Source organism: Erpetoichthys calabaricus, chromosome 3 (genome assembly GCF_900747795.2).
Source record: "Erpetoichthys calabaricus chromosome 3, fErpCal1.3, whole genome shotgun sequence".
Taxonomy (NCBI): domain Eukaryota; kingdom Metazoa; phylum Chordata; class Cladistia; order Polypteriformes; family Polypteridae; genus Erpetoichthys; species Erpetoichthys calabaricus.
In genome coordinates this window covers 191126667-191138793 of record NC_041396.2, presented here as the reverse complement: position 1 = coordinate 191138793, position 12127 = coordinate 191126667, and the positions used below count along the sequence as shown (strand labels likewise).

Sequence of the window (12127 nt, the reverse complement as noted above, 5' to 3'; positions counted from 1 at the left end):
GATTTCCTATGCAATGGTATTCTTGGATTTTAACATCACTTCAAGAGAAGCCCATTGACCAACAAACAAAATGGAAAGAATAAAGACAAGCCTGAGTGCCATTATGAACAATGCTGCACATTCTCTCTCTGACATACTAACACTGAGGACTTTCAGCCAACGAGTTCCATCCATCCATTTTCCAACCCGTTGAATCCGAACACAGGGTCACGGGGGTCTGCTGGAGCCAATCCCAGCCAACACAGGGCACAAGGCAGGAAACAATCACGGGCAGGGTGCCAACCCACCACAGCCAACAAGTTATTCAGCAGAAGTTTGTTAGGAAGCACTACTGGGGCTCCTTTATACCAACAGAAATTCACCTGCATAACGCCTCACTGGAACTGCTCTTTCAACTTTAGCCAAGTCAGAAATTTCCTCTTTTTTGTAATTCTTGTGTGTGATTGAGGCTGGCTATTGTTGTTTGTTATAATATTTCTATATTCTTAACTTTCCGTAAAAGCAAAATTTCCTTTTGGTACAAAGATTGATCTATCTATCTATCTATCTATCTATCTATCTATCTATCTATCTATCTATCTATCTATCTATCTATCTATCTATCTATCTATCTATCTATCTATCTATCTATCTATCTATCTATCTATCTATCTATCTATCTATCTATCTATCTACAAGCATTCCAAAGCCAAAACACTGCCCAACCATCAGTGTGCATTCTATAATACTTAAATCTGATGACAGTTATTCTTCACTGTTTAGATGCACCATCCCAGCAGACTGGAAGCAGCAGGTCTCGTCACTTGTAGTTCTAATTGTTAGGTTATCTGTAACACTTTGATTTGTAGGCTTGTGGCCTCTTATGACAGCAGCAGTAGTCTTGTGGGCCCAGTCTTTAGCATTAGAAAACAGACAGATTCCCCTTGGAGAACATTAAGTGGGGCTTTTTAGAGAGCTATCTCGTAATTTATCATTAAATCAAGAAAAAATTATATAAGAAACATTTAAATAAAAGACAGCAATTTAAAGCTATCAGTATTTCATTCTAATCTTTAAATAAAAAAGAAGTAACTTAAGGACATCTGTGACATTTTTAAAAATAATTGTTAATCAATTAAAGATACCTGTAATTCATTTAAAGGTGTCTTTATATGGGCAGGAACACTATTTAAGGATATGTATTAAAAGGTCAAGAAATTATCTGAAGAAACCTTAAAATGATTTAAATATATCTGCAAATCATTTATGGTTATCTGTAATTTAATTCAATAATAAATCATTTTCAAATGTTGTGATATGTTATTAAGAAGTCTTTTTAAGGATATCTTCAAATCACCTAAAGATATATTTAAATGATTTAGATTTACTTATAATGATTTAAATCAATTAAAGTATCTGTGAATAATAAATCTGCTTACATTAACAAACACCTCAGTTAGAATATAAACAGAAAATAAAAAAAAAATACATATAAGCAATTAAAATGGGGGGAGGATGGGTGGCTTCAGGTATAATTTCAATGTTTACCAAGATGGAGCCTCCAAGACACATCTTGGCAGAGAGTTCCAGAGAACTCCATAAAGTCAGATGAGCATCTACTGAGATTTGCATGATAAGCCTTTTGGTACTCGCCTTTGACATAATGAATTGTGAAGACCATAATAACATCAACATTAATTATGCACTGTCTGGAATGCTACCTCACCAGATGTCCCTAGAACATAGAGCCATAGTGGGACTATTTCTAGGAAAATCAACAAAAATCTCACTTGAAACAAAAAAAAAAGAATCTAGGAATTCAGAAGACAGCACATTATCATTCTCCCCTTAATGCACCTTGTAGCCCAAGTAACTGGACTGGAAATGTCCTCCCATTGTAAAAACACAAATTTAAAAAAGGAAAAATGCCAACATTTCTTACATTCCTAGTGTTCAAGGTGCAGTGTAGATTATGGTTACATTCCTTACCTTTGATGTTAATGAAGAAGTACTTTGTGTTTTACTATGAGGAAATTTTATAAACAGTTCACAGAATTATAAAATGTACCATCTTCAAATCCATCCATCCATTATCCAACCCGCTATATCCTAACTACAGGGTAACGGGGGTCTGCTGGAGCCAATCCCAGCCAACACAGGGTGCAAGGCAGGAACAAATCCTGGGTAGGGTGGCAGCCCACCGCAGGACACACACACCAAGCACACACTATAGGGACAATTTAGTATCACCAATACACCTAACCTGCATGTCTTTGGACTGTGGGAGGAAACCGGAGCGCCCGGAGGAAACCCACGCAGACACGGGGAGAACATGCAAACTCCACACAGGGAGGACCTGGGAAGCGTACCTGGGTGTCCTAACTGTGAGGCAGCAGCACTACCCACTGCGCCACTGTGCCGCCCCATCTTCAAATCACATTATTAAATTACTAAATATTTTTAATGCATTTTATTATGCATATTGCTACGTGTCTGGCAAGAGGCTGTCAGGGTCAAAAGAAACACCAAAATGGCATGGGGCAGAGAAACACCCTCTAAGGAGCCACTATCACAGGACACTAAAGACCCACAATGGTAAGTAAAAGCAACTCTGCATACCAGAGTGGTAAGACATGGACTGCTAGGTGGTGCCTGCCCAGACCTTGGGTGGTGTTCAAGAAGTAAAGGGGACAGGTGCACCCATGCAAGAAAGAAGGAGTTGTGGCCTGAGCTTAAAGGAGGATAGACACATCATGGAGCAATGGAAAAAGGGGTGGGCAGCAGGCTGTAAGACCTCTTACCTGGTAGGTGGCAGCACAGGGTGATCAACTCAGGAAGGACTGATTAGCAGCCAGCATTCTTTTGCCAAGCCACTGGAGGGCAGTACAAAGACCCCCTCACATGAAAGTGAGGAGCCATATTGCTTTCATAAGGAAAGAATTTAGAAGGCTGATTTGGAATTGTGGACCCTTTTAGGTTACTAAGGAATAAGTGATATGCAAAGACCCCAAAAATAAAACTAGAGGGGATTCAAGTCTCATGTCCATATCGCCAAAAAAAGCAACTTTGGACCGTGTAAGTGTTTGTGGGGCTGTGCCTGATGTGATTCGAGTGTGGGATTTAAAGCTACCTCAAGCAGAAACAGAACTGAATAAACAAAGGGGTGGAATGTTAAGGGTGATTGTTTAAAGGCGTCTGAGGGTTCTGAAAAAGAGAAGGATGAAAGAAGACAAGGCAGGGCTTGGTGTGATACTTAAGAGGTGGGCAAATACTCGTGAAGTAACATCTAGAGGGGCAGCAGGGTTTAGTTTTTATTTTCCTTAGTACTTTGTGATCTTCATGTGTGCTTTACTTTGCTGTAATAGCCACATAGTGAGTCCCACATAACAGGTCTTACACACTAAACAATTTGACACAAACTAAGACTTGTGATCCCCCTCAGCTTCAACACATTGGATCTGGCACTTCAAAATCTTTGTGATTTAGTTAAGAAAAAAGTTCTTTGTTTTTGTTCCCATTTCAGCCCCCCCCCCCCCCCCCCCCCCCCCACCATTAATAAAACCTATGTAATGCACGGTAAGTGGTCTCCTCACTCTTGAATTTAAGTGTGCAATAAAAAATTATCGTCATGATTACAACATTTTTTGCCAAAAAATGACTCACATTCTTTATTGTTGCAAATCAACACTGCAGTGCTCATTTCAAACGTGAATTATTACAAAGTGCCTATAAGGGTTAGGACTGCCATCGCATAGAACCAGCGCTCTGGCTACTGAAGGAGTTGGCTTATCTTCTTGAATCTACGTGAGTCTTTCTCCCATGTCTCCAAAGATGTGCTCATTGGTAACCTAAATTGCTTGAGTGTGATTGTGTGAATGTGTATAACACTCTATCAATAGGACCCCTGGGAAAGGTCTTCCATTGCCCTCCTGCAACCTCCTCCTTGTGTATTTGTGCCTTGTGAAAGACTGGCATCCTGCTGCGGCTGTTTGTGGCCTTGAACCCAGTATGGTCAGCATCAACTCCATCCCCATGACCCTGACCCTGACCCTGACCCCTTAAACCAATTTTGCTTCCCGGTCCTCCCTGCGTGGAGTTTGCATGTTCTCCCCGTGTCTGCGTGGGCACCCTCCGAGTGCTCTGGTTTCCTTCCACAGCCCAAAGACATGCAGGTTAGGTGCATTGGCAATCCTAAATTAGTGTGTGCTTGGTGTGTGTGTGTGCCCTGTGGTGGGCTGGCGCCCTGCCCAGGGTTTGTTTCCTGCCTTGCACTCTGTGTTGGCTGGGATTGGCTCCAGCAGACCCCCATGACCCTGTAGTGATGATATAGCGGGTTGGATAATGGATGGATGGACATACTAAACCAGCCATATTAGAATGAGTGGTGTTATCAACCCTGTGATGAATTTAAAAAATATCTTTTTGACTTACTCAGGTATGTTGCATTACCAAAAACAGAACTAATTGATTCAAGTGAAATAAATTACATGAAACATATTACTAAGGGTGCTGTGATTTTAGAATTGTGTTAAAAAATCCATCAATTGTTAAACCCCCCTTAAAGCAGTTCTGGCTTCTGGGGTCCAAATATAAAGAGAACATCAGGCACAAAATGGGAACCACTTTGGTTATAGTGCTTTGAACTTATATTACTGACGGTGATTCCCATGATCCCTGAAATAATACACAAGGATGCTTTATTTTAAGGATTAAAGTGCCATCAGAAATTGGAGATAATGAACAAAAGAAATGAACAAGACAACTGAAAGATCAAGACTGATGTACAGGACAAGCAGTTTAGGCAGCAGATCCTGTCTGACAAACTTGCGTGTGATGGCATACAGAAGCAGTTCTATTTCCTTCAAACACAGTAATTTCTGGCTCGTGGTTTCCACCTCATGTTTCAATGATTCACTTTCTCCATCATAATTTTCCAAAAAGGTAATAGCCATAGATGTTTATTTATGATAATTTCCCTGTTCAATAATATTTAAAAAAGGAAAAAAAAAACATGCATTTCAAATGAACGTCACTTGAAATATTTCCACTGTTTCAACGTGCAACTCTTTATATGGTTAGCAGTCCTTGTCCTCTTCTCATCTTAAAGCGTACATATAAAATCTTTAAAATGTAAAAATGTCTCTCCCTATTTATAATCAAGTTTTCGTAAAAACACTTAATTTGTGAGTTGATTTTAACTGTTACACCTGATGCTTCAGTGCACTGTCCTGATCTTGTTTTCCTTTGTCTGCACATGTGAATTCATTTACTTCATTGTAGTAGCATTTTAAAGTCTGAAAAATAAAGTTTCATATATTCTATGTGTGTGCATGGTGTCCCATCCAGGGTTGGTTCCATAATCATCCTCAGGCTGCAGTTTTGAATGAATGATTGCATTAGCCATTTTTCAATTAATCAAATAGAAGTCAACAGTTGGTAAAAATCTCCCTTATTTGGCTAATTCTATCCATCCATTTTCTGTACCCCTTAATTAATGTTTATGGGCCCCAGGAGGCTGGCGACCCTGGGATACAGTGACTGTCCACCACAGGACCCACTCACACCCCCCACACCCCCACATGGCTCAAGCTTAACTTAATGCACACACATCTTTGAGATGTGGGAGGAAAGACCAGACTATTAGGGACAAAGAAAGCAGACACAGGTGACCAGGCGGGGACTTACATGCAGTATGTCGAATGTGTGAGTGATCTACCAGATCTTGCATGAAAGTAAATATGATAAGATGGCCCAGAATTGCTTGATTCATCTTTTCTTTGGCTCATCTTATGTTGCTTAATGATTAAATTCAATGAACATTTTCATGCGCACAGTTGTATTGTTTAAACTTTTAATTTTTATGAGAAAGCTCTCTTGTTTATGTCCATTGTAAAATTAAAAAAAGAAAATATTATAAAAAGAAAATTATAAAAAGAAAATATCCCAGTCTTAAACGATGACCATGCCAGTATTGTCATATTCTGAAAAAAATAAATAAATCAAATGGTTAAGAATTACTTTTATTTAATCAGAGACTTTAATCTGTTCACAGGCAAGAGAAGCACTTCAGCCAGGACCTGAAGCCGTTTTCGAAGAGACAAGAATAACCGTTTTACCTCGTCGACTTTGTTATATAGCCATTTTAGACCGGCTGCTGTGGCATCACGGAGACAACTGGGCACCACTAATGCACTTCGGGGTATGGTGTGGCACCGTCCAGACGTAAGACAGGCAAACGGAGTTAATTGGATTGGGGGATTATCTTCATTCATACACAGTATGCAGCAATTTCCACCAAGCACGGTGTCAAAATGAAAATTTATCTGAGGTGAATTGGGAGGAAATAGCCTTCCTGGTATCAGCGCTTCATATTGGGTTTCAGCACAAGAGAAGCCCCTCCCCTCTGTCTGGGTTTGTTCTAAACCCCTCAGCTGCTACACAGAAGAAGCTCACAGTAACTCACATACAGACAGAAAAAAGAGAGACAGAAGATGGCTGACTCTATTGGGCATCAGAAACCCTCACTGGCAACATCAGCTTCACCCAGGCTCTCGCGAATGACAGCCAGCCTTCTCCACATATAGAATAGCCCTCGCTCCCGCCCGTTAGGGCAGCCTCTTGCGCAAATATTGACAGAAATAATAGAAAAAAATGGCAGAGATGGAAAAAGAAGGTAGACCTCCTGAAAATAAAAGGAGCAGAAAGCCAGCCCATCCAGTGAAAAGAGAGATAAACGAAGAGATGAAGGTAGGTCCGCGTCTTTACGCTCTGGCTTTGTCAAACGTCTAATTCCAGCTCGCGCGTTAAATCGGAGAAAAACAATTGAAAAGAGCTGCCTTGTCATTTTTGTGGATGCACTGAGATCGCCTCGGCTCCGCCTCCTGGGCTGAAGACAGAGACGGATTCATAGCGTGCGATTCCGATAACTGGCGAACTTTGATTGCTTTGTGTGCTTGCGTTTGTGTGTGCGTGTGTGTGTGTGGGTGCGCGCGCGCGTGTGTGTGTCTCACTACGTATATATATATATATATATATATATATATATATATATATATATATATATATATATATATATATATAGCTATGCATATACAGTATATACATAGTTATGCATATATACCGTTATGGCATCTTCCGTTACATATTACACCAGCTGTTTTCAGTATCTATATAAAAAAAGACATTTTATATTTTTTCAGATATAACCACTAGCAAAAAGTCCACTCAAGTTTAAAACGCATGTTCACATGCCATTAAAAGAGCTGTATTAAAGCAGTCCAGAACAGAATATCTAAAATTGCGCCTATACCGCGAAAGAGATTGCATTTTGAGTTTGCAAGTTATTCAGCAGTCTAAGTCAGTAATTAACTGTAACTGTCAAAAAAAAATCTCCGCGTTGAGGATCCAGCAGCATTCCTGTGTTTTTGCCTGTAACCTAAGTGACACGGGCTGCGAGCCCGGCGGAGGAGCTGCGCGGAAGCCCAGCTGTGCGTGCCGACAGTCCAGATGTGGTCCCGCGAAGGAGGTGCACATCAAGCTGCACGGGACGGCATATGAGCGGGTATTCTGCCTGAACGGGATCAGAAAGTACGCAGCCCGGCGCTCCCGGTCACTCCGGCTGTCTGGTTACGTTATCTTCACCTCCGATTCCTATGTTACGTGTCTAGGTAAGACTTGTCTGAGAGACGAGGTGATTAATTATCTCCTTTTGTCTCTTCAAGTACAGGTTTGTGTATTTTTGTATACACAGACCTTTATAATAACAAATATATTGATATTATAACATGAATCAGTTCGGTAGACTTTTGACATAACCTGTCAGGGCGCTGTGCTGGCTGTATGGATAGGTCTTGTGTATTTCGTCAGCTGTGATGCTATACTTTAGCTTGTGCCCGGTATTATAACCTCATGTACGGGCAATGGGCATGTTGTGCATTCAACCTCGTTTTTGCTATGTCTGGAAATATTAGGGGTACCATGTGTGTCTATCGCGTTATGCTTGGGCGTCTGATTTTTTTTTTCTTTTCTTTTCTTTCCTTATCCAGGATACTTGATGTACTTGAGGGACAATTAGTTTAGCTGCTTCACTTTAAAAAAATACAGAAAATGATTTGATAGTGGTCTGGTTTACACTTCTCTGAACTCTTTCCCGGTCGGAAAAATGTGTTCTTTTGTGTAAAGTATATGTATTGCAGCTTCTAGTATTCGCAAAGTCTAGAGTTACAAATTAACTAATTTTAATCAAAACATGTGAAATGTTATACGGCTTGGATATAAAGACTGCCTGTGCAGGATCCACGGGGTTTGTTTTGTTTGCTTTGGCTGCAGGCGCGCTCAGCGGTTTGGGAGATAGTTGTGCTTCTATAACAGATGTTTGTCTGAACTACCGAGAAGAAACAAAAACAACATTGTGTGAAAGGGGAAAATTGCACAACCTCATACTAAAGTGATAGCTATAGCACCTTCAACATTATTTCTTTTTTTTTTCCGTAAGTAAAAAGCTCAGAAGTAATTGAAATCACAGTCTGCCTGTGATGCGCTTGTCACCTCTAGGGATGCGCTGTAAGAGTATAGCATCTTTGTCTTGTCATCTTTCGTGACTGTTCGTTTGATCCTGGCACTAAGACTGACACTCATATACGATAATCAAGGATTTATCCCTATATTAAACTCATTAGCTGCAAACATCGATATACAATACCATCTAGACGTCAGGTAGCGGTATGGTTTGGTTAGGTAGGACAATTTAAGGGGAGAGAAAGAGGTGGAGGAATTGTAGAGCGGGCTCCGAGGATACGATCAAGGTTATTAGATCATGAGCATAAAGGTAAGTAGTCCTAAATCCGGAATTATTTAGCCTTTCAAACTTTGTGCTTTAGTATGTGAAATTTAGTATGGAAATTGTGTGGTTAGAATGACGAAGGAAAAGAAAGAAAGTAAAATAAAAGTAAGGCACGGAATTCATGCAACTAAATCCACGATCTCATTAGTAGACAAAAAAGGTCAGTGTGCCATTCACCAAGAAGAGCAAAGTTAACCCCATGGATCTGCATAGGTTACAAAATGTTTAATTTAGATATATTATTTGGAGGTTTGTTATATAATATATATAACACATATATTTATATGCTTGAGTGATGGGCTATTTTGAATCAGGATTTGCTGGACAAATTTTCTTATATCAGTGTCCATCTAATCCTTAATTTTTTATTGCAATAATTGTATTAGCTGTATCATTTTATTTAACTTTAACATATTTTTCAATGAGACCTTTTTGAGAAGATTTATTTTTGCTTGGTACATATTTTGGTGTTTTCAGTACTGTTACTATTTATTTATTAATAGTTGTACAAAAGTAAAAATGACAATTTACTGGTGAAAACTACACAGTTAACTGTTGACATATTTGAATGTAAGATCTTATGATATAATATTCCATTTGAAAGTTTATCACAAATGTGATGTGACATAGTGCAACACTGAAAAAAGTGTAACCTCCATTCAACTTAAAATAATTAAGGTAATGATTCACACTTAAAATTTTCAATCTGAACCAATATAATTCTTTTTATCTTCTTGAACCCACAAATCTTAAGTTGAGGCAAATCATTTAGAGTGATTTAGAGTGATTCTGTAGTGCTACTTCACCGTTCCGGTGTGGTGATTTTGAATTCTGCAGCCACCCATTGCTCATGTGGTGTTTGCATGTTCTCCCTGTGTACAAGGGAATTTCTCTCCTGGTACACTGGATAGGCAAATCAGCGATTCCTCATTGGCCCCATGTAGGGTGTGTGTGTGTGTGTGTGTAAATGTATCTTGTGACATCTTATTCAGAACTGCTTCCAGCCTTACAACCAGTGCTGTCAGGATAGGTTCTTGAGATCCTGAATTGGATTAAGTGAGTTAGACAATGTATGTATGTATGTATGTATACATATGACTTTTAAACATATGCAATATGATGGATAGTGAAAGAAATTTTCAAAAAGATATAGGAGGAGAAGCGAGAACACATGTTTGTGTGTGCATTATGTATATACTGTACAGCATATGGCATTTATATACTGTATTTAGTTACATGCATTCATGTGTATGTATGTCTGTGTACATATATATGTGCTTTCTACACACCATCCATCTATCTATCTATCTATCTATCTATCTATCTATCTATCTATCTATCTATCTATCTATCTATCTATCTATCTATCTATCTATCTATCTATCTATCTATCTATCTATCTATCTATCTATCTATCTATCTATTACAAATGAGTGTGTCTGGCAATCAATGCAGAACTGTTGCTTGCTATCTGCTCTTATTCCCTTATATATCTGTGAATAAGCTGGAACTTAAAAATGGGTGGATGGATGAACACATACACTCGTTATACCCACCTAGACACCTATTTTTAAGTTAATTCCACAAAACTGTTGAAGTTTTCATTCAACAAATAAATTTCAAACAATGATGGCAGTTCTGAAAGGTGCCCAATAGTACAGCGTGTGTGCTGTGCCCAAGCTTTAATTCAGTATCTGCTAAATGGCCACACCCTACAAAGGTACCTGGGGAGGCCATGTTGAAGTCGCTCACCTCAGCAGTCCATTCCTCTCTGCAGTAGACATGTAGTAGTTTTTTGCAATAAGATTGCTTTTTAGTTAGTGGTGAAGGAGCCATCCCATCTGACCTTTAAACCTTCAGAACCAAACAGGCATTTACACAGTATCTGTGGTCACAAAACAGATGATACAGGGTAATTAGTTAAGGGTGTCTCTTTCTCATTTCATCCCATACAAGGTAAGGGATTCATCTCTATCACTGAGGAGTAGACAAAAGTGATTTTAAGAAGCCTGCAAAACTATAAGAAATCCGTATTGAGAGAGAGATGAAGCATCTTATTAAAAAGCAATTTTAATTTCATAAGGGGGAAAGAGAAGAACACAGTATGCCCTTGTGAGGATCGCATCTAGAAAAGCTAAACAGTCTGGCTGTGTTTCCTTCATCTGAACTGCTTTCATCTGGACCAGTGTAAAATAAGCCGTGGTAAGTAATCAGGGTAAGCAGAGAGAAAGAAAGGAATGTGTACAGCAATAGGCAGCCTAAGCTGTAAAAACTGAAATCTGAGCACTTGTGGCAGATCAGATATCAAGGCTTTAAGGTAGGGGAAATGAAAGAGATGCAGGGGAGGGTGATGGGGGAATGGAAAAGTCAGCTTGGAAAGTGTTGGGAGTAGGAGGAGGGCCCCTCAGGGAAACTTGGCTCAGGGTTAGGGAATTTTATCATGGTGTACAGTGACCTCCTCAGATTTCAGCCTGCATAGGATCGGATTGCCCCTCTCTGCTAGCAGAAAGAAAGTGATTGCTGTAGTGATTTTTATTTATTCTTTCTCAAAGGGTAATAGAAAGGCCATCGTTATTTTGAGCAGCCCCTCTGTATTAAGTTTTAGGCACAAAGCATGACTTTTTTTTCCTCCCATTTGGAATGGCCTGCACAATTGCTCCATATGTCAGAAGGCTTTTGTGGCTATTATTAATACACATGATACACATACTAACACACACACTTGTGAGATGGTTTAAAGACTGTTGTCTGAGTGCTTGGCTTCTGTTATGCTGTCAGCATGATAACAAATCTGCTCTTGCTGTTCCACCCTGACAGAGGAGAACCCACTAGCGTTCTCTTCTTCAAGTGAAAAGTTTTATTCTTTATCCTCTTCACAAAATGGTCCCTCTGGCACCATCAGCAGTTCTTTTCCACTATAACTCAGTCTCCTGTGTCACGTTTTTGGGTGTGACGCTCCTTATTTGCCAGATTCCTGACAAAACAATAACTGTAGTCTATAATAAATGCTGGACACGCTTATCTGTGTACACCAAGTAAGCTGCTGCATGAGGTTTATCATTTTAAAAAAAGAAATGCATCCCATGTTCATTCAAAGGGCACTTTACAACGACAAATGTCATGTACAGTACATAAGTGAACAAAGAAAGCTTTCTAAATATCTAACCATCCTCAAACCTGCATGCTAGACTCCAGGACTGGGACAAATTCAAAAATATAATTAATCTTTATTTACAAAGTAGGTCTTCTGAAATTTCTTTATATTGCATATTGTCCCTTAGAACATATCCAGGGTGACCAAGCTTA

General features: G+C 39.4%; 1 protein-coding gene across 5 annotated transcripts in view; it reads left to right on the top strand.

The window, feature by feature from the left end:
- Nucleotides 1-6432: 6432 nt before the first annotated feature.
- The window catches only part of sobpa (sine oculis binding protein homolog (Drosophila) a), a 504585-nt gene continuing 498890 nt past the window's right edge, over nucleotides 6433-12127 (top strand). For 4 of the 5 annotated variants that reach the window (XM_051925141.1, XM_051925144.1, XM_051925142.1 and 1 more), the window contains exon 1: nucleotides 6433-6726. In XM_051925141.1, coding sequence (XP_051781101.1) covers nucleotides 6631-6726 — 96 coding nt within the window. In that variant the 5' untranslated portion in view covers nucleotides 6433-6630. Of the gene's footprint in view, nucleotides 6727-7190; nucleotides 7647-12127 lie in introns of those variants that run through there. The other variant, XM_051925143.1, reaches the window with a different exon arrangement.